The 21,405-nt window shown below is 39.1% G+C and overlaps 1 protein-coding gene across 1 annotated transcript in view; it reads left to right on the top strand.

Moving 5' to 3' along the window:
- LOC145398034 (PDF receptor-like) overlaps positions 1–21,405 on the top strand; it is a 516,837-nt gene that overhangs the window by 244,224 nt on the left and 251,208 nt on the right. Inside the window, exon 4 of the mRNA XM_080270999.1 lies at positions 6,562–6,665. Coding sequence (XP_080127125.1) covers positions 6,562–6,665 — 104 coding nt within the window. The remainder of the gene's footprint in view (positions 1–6,561; positions 6,666–21,405) is intronic.

Raw genomic sequence — 21,405 nt, 5'->3', positions numbered from 1 at the left:
TTCATTTTCACCCTCATTCCTCACCATATCTTCCTTTCTCCCTCGTCCTCACTATCCCTTTCTTTCACTCTCCTTCTCTTCCGCACTGTCACCCTCTTCCCATATTTCCACTCTCCCTTATCCACTTTCTCCTTTTGCCAGCATAATTAATTTACCACTCCCTCTCCCTCACTCTAACGCTCCCTCTTTCCTTCATCCTCCCTCTCTCCGATACCTTCACCCTCTACATTGCACCCTCTCATCCTCCCCTTAACCCTTCTTCTCTCTCCCCCCTTCTTTTCGCTAATCCCTTCCCCCTTACATCCACCCTCATCCTCACCACCCCTTCTTTTGTCTCCCATTCTCCTGATTTTTGTCGCCACAACTTTTCTAACTTTTCTCTTTTGATTTCCGTTTAACGATTCTTGCCCCCGTCCCCTGTACGACGAAACGAAGTCAGTCTTAGAAAACAAGAACCGGGTTATTTAATGGGCCTTCAGTAATCCGAAAACTGACTGGATAAATTCGTGTGCGGACAAAGAAGGGAACATGTTGTTAGAACTGGCAGACGATGCATTTCTTACACCGATGCTTGGCAATAATATACCCGACTTTGCCCTAGCAACAGGCAGTCATCTAATAAGTTTGTGTGATAGTGAAAATTTTTGTAACTGCGATCAAAGTATCATCACACTTGAAAACAAGAAGCTGTGCCAAGGCACAGCAGATCCATCCCCGGCAGTCACAACGGGATATATATATAGCCAAAGATGTTACATATCAAATTTGGAGTAAATTGGGTGAAAATTGACGATTTTATGCCCATACGAAACTTTAGGCCCGACCCATCTGACTCTGACCCCCCTACCGCTAGCTGCAAGGTAACCCGCCTGATGTATTGAAGCATGTTATACTATGCAGATTTGAAAGATGCACCTCTACGTTTTGGTTTCACGTCGATATGACGAAATTAAAATGAGTTATAGCATTTTTTTTTTAATTTTTTGGAGCTACTGCCTAGGCCTGGGCCCAATTTGATCCAAAATTTAATCAGGTGATTAGAAGGTCATAGACCATCATCCCTATAATTTTAATCAAAATCGCACCAGTTGTTTTCGCGTAAAGTTTTTAACAGAAATACAGACTAACAAACAGACAAACCGAATGAAAACAATACCCGTCCCCGAGCCCCTCCAGGGCGGGGATAGGTTACTAACATAAACTACAAGACCAGTACAAACGGCTGCTTATTCTTTTAACTTGGAAAAAGAAAAAAGCTAAATCGATAATATGAAGAACGAAATTGCCAACATCGGCTGAACTAGCTTACTACAGGTAGATAACATCGAAGAAATGTAGGAAAAATTTACTAATCGATTGATGTCAATTGAGCGGAATATATATATATATATATATATATATATATATATATATATATATATATATATATATATATATATATATATATATATATATAACAGAACGGAGGAAGGAAAAACAAATGGGTAAAAAAAAATAATCCATACACCAGGTTAGTGGTGTCCTCTGTTCATAAAATATCTGTAACAGTTAGACTTGAACAGTTGTGGGTTGAAATTTGGAGGAAAACAACTCTGGGGAAGCGAGTTCCAGAGAGATGCAGTTCGGGGAATGAAAGAATTCTGATAGGCAGAAGTTCTGCAATATGGTTGAGTGACATTCCAGTCATCAGTGCTACCAGATGCCCGTGTAGCACGAGGGAAGGCATGGAGAGGTGGCACCATGGACGCAACTTCGTCTGAGCATTTGCCAAAAAAAATATCTGTAATATATATATATATATATACAGTATATATATATATATATATATATATATATATATATATATATATATATATATTGCGATTTACGCAAAGAAATAATAACTATAATAAACCTGCCTGGATATCAATGAATGTTGCAGAAATAATTGGTCAAATGAGGAAAACAAAAATTTTTAATGTACAGGAAGTTACAAGGACAGTACGAAACTTTTTAATTACACGGCACTGTACCAAATGAAAAAATTCTCTTGAATGGAAGTCAAATCCTAAGTAATTTTGTTATGTATGGAGAAAGGAAGACCCAAAATATAATACAGACCCTCTATTAAACTCGGAAACCGATCTCGTCATTCAAAACCAAGTAATGGCAGCAATACCGAACTTCTTTCACAGTATTTTCACAAAAAATCGTGTAAATACTCGTATTCTTATCCCACAAGCGGTTTTTGCAGGACCAGAAGATTATAAATTATCATTTAAAGAATGGACAGGATATGATGTAGTAAACTGTCTCCAGAAAATCGACCGAAACAAATCAGTCGACCCAGACTAGAGATCTCCTCGCATACTGCGTGAATGTTACAACGTCAGCCTTTCCTTTAACTAAGATATTCAATTAATTGTTAACTGAGTGCAGAGTACTTTATCAGTTGAAGCTCGCTAATGTACCACAATCTTGAAATATAAACTATGAAAAACTCGCCACTAGTTTCCGCCAAATTTGCCTTATCTTAAAAATGGACCTCTAAAAATTGTCCAAATGGTCTTAAAATTGGCAGATGGAATTTAATGTTGAAAAATGTAAAGTACACAACGTAGGCAAGATCACGTGAGGTACTATATACAACTTAGATTACAAAGAAATTAATAAATCGGAATGCGAAAGAAATCTAAGACTTATGGTTAGTAAAAACCTCAAACCTAGGCAACAGTAAGTTAATGCGAGAAATAAAGCAAATACGGCTTCAAGATTTATTTCGCGAAGCGTGAGCAATAGGACGTCAAAAGTTATGTGGAAACTTTAAGCAGCATAGTAAGGCCACATTTAGGCTCCGCCGTGCAGTTTTGGTGTTCATACAATAGAATGAATATAAATTCCTTAGAAAATGTACAGAGAAGAATGACAGAAATGATACATGAAGTTCGGAACCTTTCATGTGAAGACAGACTAAAAACACTAAATCTGCACTCACTAGAAAGGCGTAGAGTAAGAGGAGACTTAATTGAGGTGTTTAAGTGAATGAAGTGATTATATAAGGGACATATTGGCAAGGTACTTATAGCGAGCATACAGGATAAAAGAAAAAGTAATGGTTTCAAACTACACAAATTCCTTTTTAGTAAGGAAATAGGTAGATTTTGGTTTGGCAATAGAATGGTAGACGAATGGAATAAGCTGCCTAGTAATGTAGATGCTGCCCCTTCCACTTAGAGTTTCAAGCATACGCTAGATACTCATATGGCAATAAGGGGGTGGGTCTAAAAACAAAATCATAGCCAGTACTAACTCATTCTTTTTCCTTTTCAGGTTACACTATGAGTCTCTTTTTCTCCTTGCACACTTTCCTATAAAATGTCCATGCCAGTTTTTCTATACTGCGTGGTTTTCTTTCTGATTATTTCCTGCCGGCTTCGGCTGGAGGGTTTTGAGGGCGGGGAAGAGTCTTTTTCTTTGCTATCCTTATCTCATTCTAGTAGCTCAGTTACTCTTGTAAGAGCTGCCTAACATGGGCCAACAGGCCTTCTGTAGTTATCCTTTCTTCTTATGTGCTCACAGTTAGTAGTACGCAAAAGTGGGGAAATCTGGGGGGGTGGGATAAAATTACATAATTCCTGAACAAACCTAAGCTGAGATAACAGGGAGATGTTTCGTAATAATAGATCTTACGCTACAAATCCGCTTGATTATTTTGCACTATACACGATAACTGGGACACAAAAAAACCGTCTTCTACCTAGATCCCAGAAAGCGTCTGATGAAGTGTCTTGTCTAATACCATTAGCAATAATAAAAGCCCATATATAATTTATTTAGTTAAGGTATTAGTGCTTGGTTAATGAATTAGAAGCAACGTGTAGTGATAAAGGACGAATCATCAGGGTAGCTTGAAGTGCTTAGTGGTGTTCCTTTAGGGTCATTTCTAGGATCAGTTCTTTCCACTGTCCACATCATGAAAAAAAAAAATAATAATAATAATAAAACATGGATATTTGCAGGTGACACGCAGACTGGAGGCGAATTATTTACGACAAACTCATAAAATATGAATACCTCATGTTCGATAACCCACTGATGAGAGTAAAGAACGGGAAAGACTTAGGAGATAATATTGGTAACTAAAAAAAAAAATCAAAACTGTGTATTGCAACCAGTAAAAAGGGAAATAAAATGTTTAGCTTCATCATAAGGTACTTTGGTCATAAAACTCCCGATGCAATCTCTAAGCTTTTTATGTCAGCAGTTATACCACACGTAGAATACCATGTGCAGCACTGGTACCCAAATCTTATTATATACGAAGACAGACCAGAGACAGTGCAACACAAGGCGACAAAAATTATCCCATCACTGTGAAACTTAATTCGACAAAGAGCGATTAAGAAACCAAATACGTTATCTCAGAAGGAAAAAAAAAAAAAGTAATTCAGAGATCAAATATAAATATTTAAAATTCTTAACAAATTCGACAATATTAGATATGATTGTTCGAAATACGGAATGATACTGTCTCTAGTAGTTGTTTTCCTCCTAGAATTGTTGACATGTGGAATTCTCTGTCTGATGATGTATGCAGTGCTCCAAATGTCAGCGTCCTTTTTAAAGCTGAGCTGAATACTTCTGATTCAGGTTTGATCATCCCACCTTCGCGTTCTTTATTCCATCTTTTCTCCGAGACTTTTGTTAGCCTACCTTCTTTTTACCACTACTTTCTCCACTTCATTTTTATTCGGTATTATAGATGCTTGAGAGTTATGTGAATATGTAAGATGTGTGGCGCTGTTACAATAACTTACAAATATAGTGCTTGCACTTATCCATTTCAACCTGTTCTAGTCCGTTTAATAATAATAATAATAATAATAATAATAATAATTTTAATAATAATAATAACAATATTAATAACTCAAAGACAGATGCAACACTATTATTGGGAAATTTTAATATTCGGAGGGAACAAAGAAATAAGCTACCAGCAACGGCTCTTATTACATACCGGGTACTCTTGATACGTTTAAAATTCAAATACACAAATATTTCGAGAATATGGGATATCAGCGGATGATTGTTCATATCCAGGATGAAATGTATACTGACGACAGAGACCATTGCTAAATAGTGAGAACATCTTGCGATGGTGCATGCTCTTTCAGTTATAAAACTGTAAACTAGAAATTAATCAGTGGATAATTATTCGTCTTCTGCCTCTATAAATTACCATGCTGGTTCTTTATATATATATATATATATATATATATATATATATATATATATATATATATATATATATTGTTACGTCCCAGTCCCCGCACTGCCACAGGCTCCAACAGCAGTAGTACAGTAGTACAGTACAGGAAGGACGTTGCCCAACGAGTTGTTCTTATTTTCAGCCTTTACGTGTGCAGTACACAAGATCGGCTGAGGCGAAAATAAACACTAGCTCCTTAAAGTTCACTGTCTTTATTTTCCAAATAATTCCACTTAATGCTTTTCAACTTCACTGTTCTCACAAGCACTGGAACTATACACACTTTAAAGATTGCAGTTACACTTAATGTTTAACAACACTTCACAGTTAGTACACTTAATACTTGCTAACACTTCACTTATTACACAAGTACTGAAAATAATCTTCACTGACAGTAATTACACTTAATACACTTCACTATCTTCTCAAGTTCCAATGATATACAAACTTCAATAACCCGTCACTGTTTGCCACTGTTTTCACAAGTACCAAAATATACAACTTTCACTGACACTTCACTCAAACTGACTTGACACCCGACTAAGAACTCCAAACTGACTGACTAACTAAGCTCTTCCCCATCCTTATATAAGCTTGCATTACTCTCGAAACTTCTAGTTCTCCAACATTCTAGGACATACTGTCTTGCATCAGCCCCTAGCAACAACAGTTACCAACTACGAGATATCAAAACATTCTAGAGTTGTCTTACATTACATAACACTCTAAATCATTAACCATACGAACTTAAATTACATAATTTAACAAGCAATTACTTAAATAAATAATTATAAAGAAAAAGAGCACAAAAATAAATGAATGTTTAACTAACGAAATAACTACGCTCACAAACACCAGGCAAACTGGCAACTTTGACGACTCGTACAGAAAATTACGATACCAGAAACATCTCGAAGGTACGAGACCACCTAACTGGCAAATCCCCCTTCATAACAATATATACATATATATATATATATATATATATATATATATATATATATATATATATATATATATATATATATATATGTGTGTGTGTGTGTGTGTGTGTGTGTTTCATGCCTGTTTTACTGGATGGTTTGATGGCCGAGAGAGAAGCTTTGTTTCATCTGTCATTTTCGGTTACACGAGTGTAAGATCTTAGCAGAACATTTTATTTTTATTTTATTTTATTTTTTTGACAGATACCGTCGTCTTAGGCCAATAGGTCTCCTGTTATGTGAACTTGCTATGTACTCTCTCTCTCTCTCTCTCTCTCTGATGCAGGACCAGGTCCTTTCTCTACCTCTCCCTCTCTCTCTTCCTGACAGATGAAGTTCCTAGTAGCCAAAGGGTCCCGAGCGATGGAGATAATTGGGCTGACTCTCTCACTCATCTCACTCCTCCTCTCGCTCTTCATCTTCACCTACTTCAAGTGAGTATACATGTACAGTTATATTAGTGGGAGTGATTTCAAGAGTATATATATATATATATATATATATATATATATATATATATATATATATATATATATATATATACGGTATATATGCAGAAACATCACTTCACCGTGAAGATATCTATGCAAAATAACCACAGAAGAAATGAAATTAGCGAGAGTGAGTACTTTCGTATACAACATCTTCAGTGTAATACACAGACGTAAAAAGGTAGAGGTCCTTTATACACACCTGCTGCAGGGAGTGGCACATAGAGCAAAGGATGACCTGAATTAAAAACAAGGGATACACAGGGTAGCGCTACATTGAGTGGCAAGCCAAATGATTTCCTGTAAACCAGGAAAGCATTTACAAAGCTGGGTGGCAACCTTATAACCAAACAACACATCTTCCCTACGTGAGAACAAGTGTATTGGCGAAAGGTTAGTGCCCCTACCAGGGAAACAACTAACTAGAAATACGAATAAGAAGCCTCGGACCAGGACTGACCAAAAGGTTACAACAAAGGACCGAACAAAGGACATGGTACATGGAATGTTAGCAGTGCAAATGCCAAGGTGAAAGAAAGAGAGATTGTCCAGGTGCTTGAGGGTGCGAAAGTGAATGTATATAAAACTAAATGGTAAGGTGAGAGTGTGAGAGATTGGGAGTATGGATGGGAAATATGCGCAGGAGTAGGTGAGAACGAGAGGGCAAAAGAAGGAGTGTGTATTGTTGTGGGTAACAGACGGAAGTAGAATATAAGAGAGTATGGATCAGTTGACTCAAGGATTGTGTGGGTAAGACTGAAAGTTGGACAACAAATGTTGGCGATTGTGTGCGTGTATGTACCAACGCAAGATCGTGCAAGCAGAGTGAGAGAGGAGTTTTGAACAAATGTGGAAGCATGCATGGAAAAGTTTGAAATGAATGAGAGTGTTTTTTGTTGGAGATATGAATGGATATGTAAGAAATGTGAGGGTGGATGGAGTAGTTGGTGTTTGGAGTGTGCTTGCAGCGATGGATGACAGTGGCAGTGCTTTAGTGGACATTTGTGCCAGGAGGGGGTTGGTGATAGACAATACCCTCTTCAAGCACAAAATGATCCATACGTATATGTGGCGAGTGATGAGAAGGGTAGGTGGTGATCTGAATGAACGGAAAGCAATTATTGATTATGTATGTGTAGACGACAGGATGAGACGGTGTGAAATGGATGCAGGAGTATATAGAGGCTGAGGGAGTGGACTTTCTGACCACCACTTGGTGGTGGTCAGAATGAAGGTCCAAATGAACTGGAGAAGTAGAAGAATGGAAGGACAGGAGGAAGTAGTTCAAACAAAGAGGGTGGAAAGGTTACAAGAGGATGGAAGAAAGGCAGAATGAAAGAGGGAAGTGGAGGAGTGATTGGGTAAATATGGATTGGAGCAGATGGGGGACGTGGAAGGTGTGTGCAAGATATTCACAGAAGAAATCTGTGCAGCATGGGAGGTGGTGTGTGGGGTGAAGAGAAGACGAAAGGGGGTGCAGGGAACAGCATGGTGGAATGAAGAGGTGAGAGGGGCTGTGGCACAAAAGAAGCAAACATCATAGTAAGTGGATGAGAAACAGGGACTTGGAAGAAGTAGAGAGACGGAAGAGAGAGTTGTATGTAGAGAGGAAGAGAGAGGTGAAAAGATTAGTAAGAGAGAGTAAGAAGTGAGTGGATGAGGAATTTGGAAGGAATTTGAGTGTAAAGTGGAGGGACTGTAAGAAAATGTTGTGGAAAGAGGTAAAGAGAACTAGACAGGATGCCAAAGAAGTTAGTTGGGGAGTAAAAGAAAAAAATGCTAGATTACTAGCGGAGAAGGGAGAAAATGTGAGCAGATAAGGAGAACACTTTAAGGAATTGTTGAACACAGAGAATGAAAGTAATGCGTGTCAGTGGCTGGGGAATGGCTGGGAGACGGAGGGGTGTGAGAAGGAAGGAAGAAATCAGTAAGATGGAAGTGGTGGAAGCAATGAAGAAAGTTAAAATGGGGTAAGCAACAGGAATTGATGGAGTGTGTGGTGAAATGCTGAAGCATGGGGGAGAGATAGTAGAATGGATGTGGAAGATGTGCAGACTGGCCTGGGGGGAAGGTAGAGTCCCGGAGGATTATAAGTCAGTTATAATTATTCCCCTGTACAAACGATAAGGGAAAAAAGAAGAATGTGGTAATCATAAGGGCATTTGTCTTCTTAGTGTAATAGGAAAAGTATATGGAATGATACTTATTGACAGAGTTAGGGAAATAACAGAGGAATTACCTGGAGAAGAACAGGGAGGTTTTAGGAGGGGAAGAGAATAGTGCAGATCAAATATTCATTCTTAGATCTTTAGTGAAAAATTTTCTAGAGAAGGGAAAGAAGTTGTATGTGGCCTTCATGGATTTGGAGAATGCATATAACAGGGTGGATAGACAAGGATTGTGGAAAGTATTAAGAATATATGGAGCAGATGGGAAATTCCTGAATGCCTTTAAGAGTATGTATGATGGTGCTAAGGTTGCAGTGCGTGTGGGTACTGAACTGAGTGAATTTTTCTGTTTGAATGTTGGATTAAAACAGGGATGTGTTATGTCTCTATGGTTGTTCAATCTGTATATGGATGGGGTTATAAAAGAGATACAAGGTAGGACAGTGGATGTTGGAGCGGCCCTAGTGAGAGGGGGCAGTGTTTGGAAACTCCCTGTACTGTTGTTTGAAAATGATACTGTGTTCTTAAGTGAAGACGAAGGGGAACTGCAAGACTTGGTGGATGAGTTTGGGAGAGTGTGTAACAACCGGAACTTAAAGGTGAATGTAGGGAAGAGCAAAGTTATTGTCTTCGAGAGAAGTGAAGCCAGCGAATGTACAGTGAAGTTGGATGAGGAGGAAATGGAAAATGTGATTGAGTTTAAGTACTTGGGTAGTGTGATGAGGAAGGATGGAAGTTTAGAGGATGAAGGCTTGAAGGGGTACAACAAAGATGAAAGGTTGCTGGCTCCTTGAAAGCAGTGATAAGAAACAGGGAAGTGAGCATGGAAGTGAAAAAGTTACTACATGACAGTACTGTGATACTAACTCTAACCTATGAATGTGAAGCTTGGACCTTGTCGGAGGGATTGAAGTCAAGAGTGAGACCAGTGGAAATGAGTTATTTGAGAGGTGCATGTAGAGTCACATGGAGAGACTGACTGACAAATGAGGAAGTGAAGGAGCATTGTGGTGTGGATGTGGATGTGATAGGAAGCGTTAGGAGAAACACACTGAGGTGTTTTGGATATGTGTAGAGGATAGAGAGTGAGAGGCTAACGAGGAGAGTGTACGTGAGTGAGGTGGAGGGGGGAGAGGGAGGGGGAGGCCAAGGATGAGATGGAGGGATGGAGTGGAGAGGTATATGAGAGACGGGGTTGTGAGTTGGGAGTAGGGCAGTGAAATGGCGGAGGTCAGGGCGACATAGAGGCGATTTGTTTGTGGCCACCCCTTTTGGGATTAAGGCGTCTGCAATAGACAGATAGATAGATACACAGAACAATAGGTAACTGAATTATTACCTTAGGGATGCATTTGACCAAAGGGGGTAAATACTGGGGCTTAACTTGAGAACATAGACGATTAATGCTAGGTGAGTCCCACACTGGCGTAACTGTACTACCAGGAGGAGACAAGGAACAATCAGTTGTTAGTCTGGGGAGTACTGCCTTCAGATTAATTCAGTTAACAGTTTGTCTCACTTATAATGACCATAGCTCATGTTAGATTCTATTCATATGTGCCAGAATTTAGGCAAGATTCTATTTAATTTCTTTTATCAAAGCTTTTTGATCTTTCTAGAATCTTAGAGCCTACCCAGTCAATATGGTGATCACTGGATGCTTTGTGCTGAAGTAAACCACTACTCTGTTGGCCTGTCCTTACATTCTGTTTAACGTCTTTTCCAGATTCCAATATAAAATTTGTTACACTTTTTACACGGGATTTTTAAACAATGCCTGAATTACTATATGGGCTGTTCTTGATGAGTTTTTTTTTTTTTTTTTTTTTTTTGCGAGAGGGATGTCTGTTGAGCAAGGAAGAGTGGCTGTGCGTGACAGAAATAAATGGAGAGAAATTGTGAATGAATAAGTGATGATGCAGCCCTGAGGGGATATTCTCCCGCATTTGGTCTGATCAGCTAGTCAGGTCAGGTGCGGGTAAGGGGATCAATCTGTTATAATGTGGCAGGGGTAAACCAGCTCTGCTGTTGGGCCCTGCTGTGGATGTCACTGATTGCATTGCGCAGTTGACCCTTGTGCGGTGTGGTGCGGTGAGGATCTGTCCCTTCTTCCCTTTGGGGCTAAGATGCGAATGAATGTGTTTGAATGGATGAGTAAATGGGGAGTGTGTCGTCCTGTCTCGGCTACCTCCCTTTCCGTGGGGGAAGCAGCCTAGGTTTATGGATAGATGGTGTTCTCATATTTGAATACTATTTGTACATTAAGTTTCCTTAGTATGTGAACAACATGAAGGAAATTTTCATGGAAGTAGAGGACATGGGTTCTTTGAGTATTCTGGCTATCTGGCTTATTACTTTTCCCTTCAAGGACTCGTTTCTTGGCTCTGTTATGGCACTGAGTTAGTATTCTTCGTGGGTATTTTAGCTTCTCTCCAATGCTTGGAATCATTTTTAGTTCAGCATCTAAAAATTCCTGTTGTGAAATTCTATATGCTCTCAAGTAGCCTACATGGAAATGAACCTAGACCTTTTTGCACTAATATGATGGTTTGAGTAATAATGCACATACGACATTATATTTGTAGGTTTTCTGTATACCTTAGTCTTCAAGACACTTTTGTCCCTGATACCTTTTACATCGAAGAAAGGCAATATTAGTTTTACCATCAATGTTACTACCCAGAATGCTTGGTTGGAAAGTTAAAACATCATCACAGGAACATTTGTGAATAATGATTTAACATCAGATCTGATTAATTTGTACAAAACAATGAGGATTTGGTAAGAAAGTTAAAATCTCTAAATTTCATGCATCTCTACAAATTTGTCAGCTTTGATGTTAAAACATTATTCATAAATGTTCCTGTTGATGATATTTTAATTTTCCTACCAAGAATTCTGAGTAGTAACATTGATGGTGTTCCTTCTGAGAACATTATTAAGCTAGAGTGTGCAATGTAAGCTCATCCTTTACCTCTGATGGCAAATATTACACAAAAAAATTTGGTAAGGCAATGGGTAATCCCCTGTCTCCAGTTCTGTCAAACATTTAAATGGAATATTTTGAGAAACATTTACTGACCTCCATAAAGGAACAAAACATAGTTTGGCTCCAATGCGTTGATGATGTCGCGTGCTTCTGGCCTAAAAGTGTACCTACTGATGAATTTCTTCTCAAATTAAATTCGTTAGCTCCATCGATAAAGATCACTAATGAGGTGAAAATGGATAACGAACTGCCATTTTTGGATGTAAAAGTTATCAGGGACAAAAGTGTTTTGAAGACTACAGTGAACAGAAAACCCACAAATATAATGTCGTTAGTGCATTACTATTCAAACCATCACATTAATGTAAAAAGATCTGTGTTCATATTCATGTACTTGAGAGCTTATTGAATTTCAGACCTAGATTTTTTTTTTTTTAAATAACAGAGCAGAGGAAGGAAAAACAAATGATTAAAAAGAAATAATCCATACACCAGATTACTGGTGTCATCTGTTCATAAAATATCTGTAACAGTTAGACTTGAACAGCTGTGGGTTGAAGATTGGAGGGGAAACAACTCTGGGGAAGCGAATTTTAGATGATGAACTAAAAATTATTTAGAGCATTGGAAAGAAGTTAAAATAACCAATAAGAATACTAACTCAGTACCACAATACAGCCAAGAAACGACCCCTGGAAGGGAAAACTGATAAACCAGATCGCCAGAATACTCAAAGAACCTTTGTACATCCCTTCCTTGAAAATTTTCTTGATGTTGTTCACTTCCTGAAGAAACTTAATGTACAAGTAGTAGTCAAATATTAGAACTCCCTCAAAAAAAACCCTCATCAAGAACAACCCATATAGTAATTCAGGCATTGTTTACAAAATCCCGTGTAAAAAGTGTAACAAATTGGAATCTGGAAAAGATGTTAAACAGAATGTAAGGACAGGCCGACAGAGAAGTTGTTTATTTCAGCACAAAGCATCCAGTGATCATCATATTGACTGGGTAGGCTCTAAGATTCTAGCAAGATCAAAACGGTTTGATGAAAGAAATGAAGTAGAACCTAGTCTAATTTCTGGCACGTATGAAAAGAATGTAAACATGAGCTATGGTCACTTTGTCATATGTTAACTGAATTAATCTGAAAGCAGTACTCCCCAGACTAACAACTGATTGTTCCTTGTCTTCTCCTGGTAGTACAGTTACACCAGTGTGGGACACATATAGCATTAATCCTCTATGTTCTCAAGTTAAGCTCCAGTATTTACCCCTTTTTGTCAGATGTATCCGTAAGGTAATAAGTCAGGTACCTACTGTTCTGTGGATCCCTCATTTTTATTTCAGGTCATCTATTGTTTTGTGTGCCACTCCATGCTGCAGGTGTGCACAAGTTAAGCTGCAATTTTTTCCCGTTTTGTCAGGCGCATCCCAAAGGTAAAAAGTCAGGTACCAATTTTCCTGTGTATTGCTCAGTTTTAATTCAGGTAATCCTTTGTTCTGTGTGTCACTCCCTGCGGCGGGTGTGTATAAAGGATCGCTACCCATTACGTCTCTGTATCACTCCGAAGATGTATTTTACGAAAGTACTCAATGTCTCTACTTTCATTTCTCATGTGTTTATTATGTGTGTATATATATATATATATATATATATATATATATATATATATATATATATATATATATATATATAAATCTATCTATCTATCTATTTATCTATCTATATCTATCTATCTATCTATCTATCTATCTATCTATCTATATATAGATATATATAGATATATATATATATATATATATATATATATATATACATACATTTATTTATTTATTTTTTCTTCCATGTGTGATATCTCGCCAGTTACATTGTCATTCCGTCCATGATGGATCTTTCTGTCTAAATATCTTTCTTTCCCTGTATCCATATCTTTGTATATTTTTTGTATGTACTCATGTCTTCATGTTTCATTCTATTGCTAAAATTTATTTTTCTCTTCTTCATATCTCCTTCCGTTTATGTATCCTTCTCCCCTTGTGTTCTGCTACTCTGTATGTTCTATGTTTTTTTTCTAGGTGTTTCTTCTTTCTATGGAGTTTTCACTACAAATACACTATATACTTCTTTCCATGAGTCCAAGATCTCTCTTTTTATTGTCCATTTCTTCTTGTGCATTTTTCCTCATCATATAACCTTCCTTTATCATTGTGCCTTTCCTTTTTGCATTCACCTTGCCATGGATTTTTACTTTCCATGAGTTCCCTGTATCTCCATCTATCCTTCTCTTACCTGTATGTATTCTTTTCTCCAGCTGTCCTTCTCTCCATGTACGTTTCGTCTATCCATGTATCCTTTCCGTGCATGCTTCTCTCCACGAATCTTTGTTTCCAGTTACCTTTTCTCAAGTCTCTTTATTCTGTCTATGTATCCCGCTCTCTCCACGCATATTTTCTCTTCTCCTAACTTTGTGTATATTATTTCTTGACGTATCTTACCACAGTCACTGTTCATGTGTCTTCGGTCTTCATGAATCTTTTCTTCATGTATGTTGCCTCCATTCATTACACATCCATGTATTATTCGACTAATATCTATCCGTGTGTTTTTCCTCCATGTGGCTCTCAGTGTATATTTCCTCTCCGTGAATATTTCCTCCATAAATCATTTCTCTGTTTTCTTTCCTGCACATCTCTCTCTCTCTCTCTCTCTCTCTCTCTCTCTCTCTCTCGTAGCCACCTACCTGTCTATCAGTCAGTAATTCACACTGTCTAGTTGTCTCCGTCTGTCAATCAGTATTCCTCCATCTATCTGTTTACCTGTTTCTGTGTAGCTGCTTGCCTCTTTTTTACTTATATATATCTATCTTTCAAGTATCTTTTTCTATCTGCCTGTCTATCTTTCTATGTTCTTGCCTATATATCTGTTTGGATATCTGTATATCAAACTATTTATCTGTATATCTTATATCATTTATCTATCTGTCTATCCATCTATCTGTCTATTTATTTATCTATCTGTCTATTTATTTATCAATTTATCTGTGTGTGTGTGTGTGTGTGTGTGTGTGTGTGTGTGTGTGTGTGTGTGTGTGTCTCCCCCTTGTTCTCGTCTGTTTGTTCATCATTCAGCATGTTTACCGGTATAATTCTTTGCATGTCCTACTTCCATCCATCTGTATTTACTATTCTTTCTGTATACACACTCTTTTTACCTGTTCCCATATTTCTCATTAAAACTATATAATCTCTCTCTCTCTCTCTCTCTCTCTCTCTCTCTCTCTCTCTCTCTCTCTCTCTCTCTCTCCCCCCATATGTAACTATCGTTGAATATGATCTTTTTAGATATGTATTATTCTCTGTTGTGAATCGTCTCTGTTTTAGTACATGTCTTTCCGTTTTTATGTTTGTTATTATACTTATCTATCTGTATACAAATCTTTTGTCAGTCTGTTTTAAAAGCTATTTATATACTGCATATGTTTATCCGTGCACCTCCCTGCCACACCTTGTTCTTTGTCTATCTGTCTATTTCCATGTCATCATAACTACCTCTCTATCTTCCTACCCTATACCCCTCTTTGTCTGTCCCTCTTTTTGTCCTTATGTCTACCTACCTACCTCTCAGCCTTCTTGCCTTTCCGTCTCATCGACCTACATATCCCTTCATCGTCTTCTCTGGCTATTTGCCTTCCTGTATCCTACCAATTTTTCTACCTACCCACATACCAACCTTGCCAAACTAGCTTCCTCCTAAACATCTATATACCCTTCTGCCTACTTATTTACATTCCAGGTTGCATTCTTGCTTTCTGTCATACCTACATTCATTCTTATCGCACAGTCTTCCTACCAACCTACCTACCTACCGATCTACTTCCACCCTCCTTCTTACCTACCTACCTTCCTACCAACCTTCCCATCTGTCTACCTACCTACGTGCCTACCCTCCTCCCCGCCATTTTATCAACCTGCCATCCAAGCTATTTACCTGTGCATACCTTTTTTCTTGGTTCGACACTTCTTTATTTCATATTAATATGTGTGGCTGATTTCTTTGCCATGATATATGTAAGATGGTATTGTGCAGAGATTGCATGTAACGTCTAAAATTTTGACAAAACTTTTGAGGGTCAAACTTTACAACAAATTTCTGCATAATACAGTTATAAATCACGACAAATAAGCTGATGTACTTACCACCGGGTCAACCAATTTGTCCGAAGAGCAGCACCTTCAGAGCCATCGGCGGAGTCTCTTGAAGAACAGTGCGAAATTTACTTTTAAAAATGATCATATTGTGTGACACAGATGACCATAGTAAAGGTAAGAAAAAAATGCCCTAGCCATTTAGGGGCGACTGTTAAGAATATGTATCTAAGGACAAACTGGCTGGCGATGAGTATACCTACCTCCCTATCTTTATTTCAACCTCCCCACCTACCTACCTATCTCTCCACCTTCCTACCTACCCTCTTACCCAGCTACCTTCCTACTTGCATACCTACCTACCTGAGTAAATATATAACTACCTACCCTTCTCCCTGACTACTAAACTTCCTGTTTGTTGACCGAAACACAAATTGACATACAGCCATATTGCTGTAGTCATAGGAGGTATTCTCTCCGTTTCCAGCTTACGCCTCCTTATGATACGTAAGTATTCCCCCTTGTGTTCCTTGTGCACACTATATCCAATATGAAAGAGAAGATGATACTGGGAAACACATATACCGAGATTTATTCCCTGTTTTATAAACTTAGTCGATATTACCCAAGTGAGTCTGAGGACATATGAATTCAATTTGGTATTACTAACTTCTGACGATTTTATTCAGCCGTAGGAAATGGGATAATAAAGTTTATATCTAACTCCTCCGGTTCGAAGAAATCTCTCTTAAACATATAACCGCCTGTTGATAAGGATAATGAAGTTAAATCGTGCCATCGCTTCTTACATGACTTATTTCTCCTACTTTTAGCTAGATGCGCCGTGTACTAGCTAATATTGCAGGCCTCACAGCACCTTCTTCTAAACTGTTGATTTTACTTATTGCACCTTGATATTTTATTGATAGCTATTTATGCCATTCAAATATTCAATGGCATAATATGCAATAAGATATTGAGGTAGGAGTCGCTAGAGGATAGGTGAAACGAAATCTCCAAAGCCACGTAGAATATGATCCTAAATTTCTCCCTACGTTGTCCAAGGAGCATCTGTTTTACAGTTTCAATATTACACCGTTACTTTCTCGTGTGTACGATTTTTTGTTAGCCCGTCCATGACCAGGACAATTCTGTGTGTTATTCGAGTTAACGCCAGATTTTTTAGTCGAAGCAACCTGAGCATGTTCTTGACCTCTAAATCTTCTCAAAACAGGGATCGATCTGGAGTTATATCCCAGCTGTTGCCAGGCAAGTATATTTGGCTGATAGTGAATGGTGATGCGTGAGAGTGTTAATATCGACACATCTTTCGTTAACAACAAGCAATAGGACATCAGCCTTTCAGTAAGACTGTTTATACCCTGTATTTCTACCTCCAGACGACTTTCCGCACATCAGGAGAGACTCCTCGTATTGGGGGAGTAAGTGAAGGCTAGATCTAACACCTGGAGTTTGAAAGGTTTCTTTTAAGGAGAATAAGATCGTTTGGAGGATGTACACTCTCACCAAGAAGTTCTCGAACGTTGTAAGCACCATGCAATCCGGTAAAATGGACGAAGAATCTGAAAACAGCGCTCTCTTCTGTATTGCAACATAGTGTTATGTTTCAGCAGTAACTGTTGGCCACTACACACGAATGTCCATCCAGCCATCATCCAGTCTTACATTGCCTCATGAGGAGCGTAGGAGCCCGGGGCTAGGCAGCTGGTCCCGACATTTAAGATGAGAGTGAATTAATGAAATACAATTGGGTCACTTGCGGTCAGGCATATTAGACGTTCCGAAATGACAAGTCTCATTCTGCTCATTCCGACATCCATCGTACCGAGGAGTTCGAGAACTTTTTGGTGAGATTGTACATTAGTAGTGTGCGAGAAAAGATGTCATCATACGACAAGTGTTAATATTCATTCGTACGATCTTTACCCATACTGAAGTCGTAATATAAACGGATATTAACAACAAAGAAGGGAATAATAATCTAAGTAGTCTTTTCTCTCTCTCTCTCTCTCTCTCTCTCTCTCTCACTCTCTCTCTTTTTTGTAGTGTATCAAGACAGCTTTATTCATTTTGAGATAAACTGTCTGAATGGAAAGCGTCCAATATAATCTTCGTTAATTTCTAGGCTATCAGGGGGTTGTCCAGCACTGGATATTACTATCTGCTGTCAGGAAAAATAAGCTACAAAAAGGCTTCCTTCTTTCTAAGGGTTAAGCTGTAACATTACTCTCCTTCTCCTTCTCCTCCTCCTCTTTCTCCATCTCCTCCTTCTCCTTATCATCATCATCATCATCATCATCATCGTCGTCGTAGTCGTCGTCATCATCATCAGCATCATTATGACATTTCCATTTTCAATATAAGGATAAGGTGAGGTATGATCCAAAAAGAAATAACAGTACTAAAGCGCGAGACCTATCAGTGGCATGTTCAGTGATGGACCCACACAGTCATTCACATCCTTGAACCCAACGGAATCCTGGCTTCACCGCACAGACCCAAACATATACATATTTTTGTACAGACATTCTTCTCATGCACCTGCGAGAGACTTAGTCCGATGACTTACAGGTTAGAAAATGGACGCTAATCCCTTGTCATGTGCTCCTTCGTATATACTTCCAACCAACTCGACCGCTTATCGGATGCCAGGCTTCATCAGCTTCCATACCATTTTGGTCCAGATTTATTTATTTACCATATCCACTCAACATCCAGGTTACGACTTTTCCTTTCATGTAAACTCTCATTCAAATATACCCATATTTAGTACAATATCTACACACATTTTCACCATGTGACCGTAAAGTCTTAGCACACCATCTTCGTAGCATACAGGAAAATCACTAAAATTTCTTACTCTACCGTACATTTGTCAAGAATCACATTATCTTTTGTATTCTACCACTCCTTTGCACACTTACTTCTGAATAATCTGTTGTCCATTGCTCATACTCTTCATTACCACCCGCTTTGCGAACGAGCGGAGTGGTAATGTTTTCAGTTGTAAGGGTGACTGGCTGGGATTGTTAGTGTGTGGGTAAACAAGATATCTAATGACCGACTTGAGCTATCAACAAGAAACTTTCAGGGTATCAAGATATGGCCGAAATCTTGGACAAGTTTGAAAATGGGCACACGGACAAGGTCAAGGTTACCAAAATGGCTGCCAAAGGTTAACTAGTTGACCTTTGGTCACCTTGACTTTGACCCCGAATGCCCGTTTTTCGAACTGTTCCAAGATTTGGATCATATCTTGATACCCAGAAAGTCTCGTGTTGACAGCTCAAACCGTTCATGAGATATCGTGTTTACCAATCCAGCCAGGCAACCTCACAGCTGAAAACATTACCACTCCGCTCGCTTACCACCCGCGTTGCGAAGCGAACGGAGTGGTAATGTTTATCTCTCCTGGACGGAGTCCTGCGAGGTATTGTGTTTGGTCGAATTTGCTTGTTTGTTTGTATGTTTGTTTGTTTGTTAGCAACATTACAGAAAAACAGCCGGATGAAATTACAAGAAACTTTCAGGATGTATGGGCACTGGGGTGTTCAGAAAAATTGAGCCTTCAGGAACCTTAAAAGCAAAGCGCTTATTCTGTCCCACCAGCACCACTGCTGGTGGGAACTACACCATACTTGCAACTTTTCTTTGGCCTTCTCAGACTCATGCCTCATTTCAACACGAGTTGCAATGCTAGTGGTAACTCCCGCCTTGATCGCAACAGGGCTTGATGTGGGGGAACTTACGTTGTCTGTTGGGTCTCTCAACTCTGTTCGGAAGAAATCAAGGACTGAGATGACTGAAAAGATTAAAAAAAAAAAAAAAGAAAAAAGAAAAAAAAAGAAGAAGAATTATTCCAGCCACAACACTTGAGTCTCCATTTTTATTGAAAGCTCTCGCCCAACATCAATGGTAGTGGCTGCAGTGATCGCCTGGCAATTGTTGTTACAGGGATTGGTACGGAGAAGATCCAGGCAATCCCTAAGATCTCTGCTGGAACGGGCGAAGCAATGGGACCAGCAGTGCTAAGGACTCTAGATGAATGACCGGAAGTGAAGCCCTGGATTGCAGGGCTCTGTTTTGATACTACAGTATCCAACACCGGGGTTCACAGTGGAGCTTGCTTTGTCCTTGAAAGAGGTCTCCAAGTCCCGCTGTTGTTCTTGGCATGTAGGCACCACATATGTGAACTCATAGTGGCAGGGATCTTTGATCTCAATTATCTCTTCTTCTGGTCCTGAAATTCCACTCTTCGGTCAGTTCAAAGAGTTCTGAAACAAAATTGACACAGATTCCTTTGATCCTTACGATGATGACATAGATGAAAAATATCAGTCGTGGATTACCAACAGAGCCGAGGACACTGAACACTTCATACTCAGCCACATGGATCATGCGCAACCCCGTGATTACTACCTTGAGCCCCTCCAGCTGTCTTTGGCTTTCCTCGGCAAGAAGCCAGCACGGATGACCTTTCACCGTCCAGGTGCCTATCACAGAGTACATTGGATGGCCAAAGGCCTTTACTGCCTCAAGATCTTCCTTTTCAGATATCAACTGAAGGATGTAGCCTCCTTCCTCTTCACATGGCATCAAAAGGAGGCCTTGAAACGCATATGTCTTCCACATCACCATCAATGTGATGAATTGGTATGAAGCCCCAAATGCTGTCAACGCTCCAATCAATGACCTCAATCCCCTGAAGATGATTGAAGAATTCAAAGAGGTGGATCCCGTTGTAGCAACGAAAGCATTGGACAGAGTCAAAAGCCACCTTTGGTACCTCAGTGAAGACGTGGCTCCAATAGCCATGTATTCTGACAAAGTGTCTGCTGAGGAAATGCAGGAAATGCTGAAAAATATGACCACAGCACTGCCGAGGAAGAAGGGTGTGCAGCGTTTGAACATGAAGGCAATTGATAAGGCATCAGATCTGAGAATCTCTAAGTCTGTCACCCAGAGGTCGAAAAACCCCTTCCAGTGTTTGAAGCTGGATACTCCGACAAGCATCAATGACCTCTGTCCCATTCCTGATGTCATGGCCCACCTCAATGTGGTCAGTGACGCTGCTGAGCGGGGAGTCAAACTGGCAATGGACTACAACGATGGTCTAATGAAGAATGAAGAAGAACGACAGCTGATCTTCCATGTTATGCAGCACTGCTGAGCCCTCTATGACTCGACCAAAAGATCCCACATGTAATAAACTGATTATGTTTGTTGTATAGCTAAAAATTTTTGTTTCTTTTTGTACTACATTGTTTATCTCTACCTTTCTTCACTCAGATTAGTTACATTTACAGAATGCAGGGGTAGTGAGGCATGACTGCATTGATAAAAAAAAAACATAAAT

This window comes from Coenobita brevimanus, chromosome 5, assembly GCF_032717465.1.
Source record: "Coenobita brevimanus isolate Jiangsu-jjx chromosome 5, ASM3271746v2, whole genome shotgun sequence".
In the NCBI taxonomy this organism is placed as follows: domain Eukaryota; kingdom Metazoa; phylum Arthropoda; class Malacostraca; order Decapoda; family Coenobitidae; genus Coenobita; species Coenobita brevimanus.
This window is presented reverse-complemented; position numbering and strand designations above follow the sequence as displayed.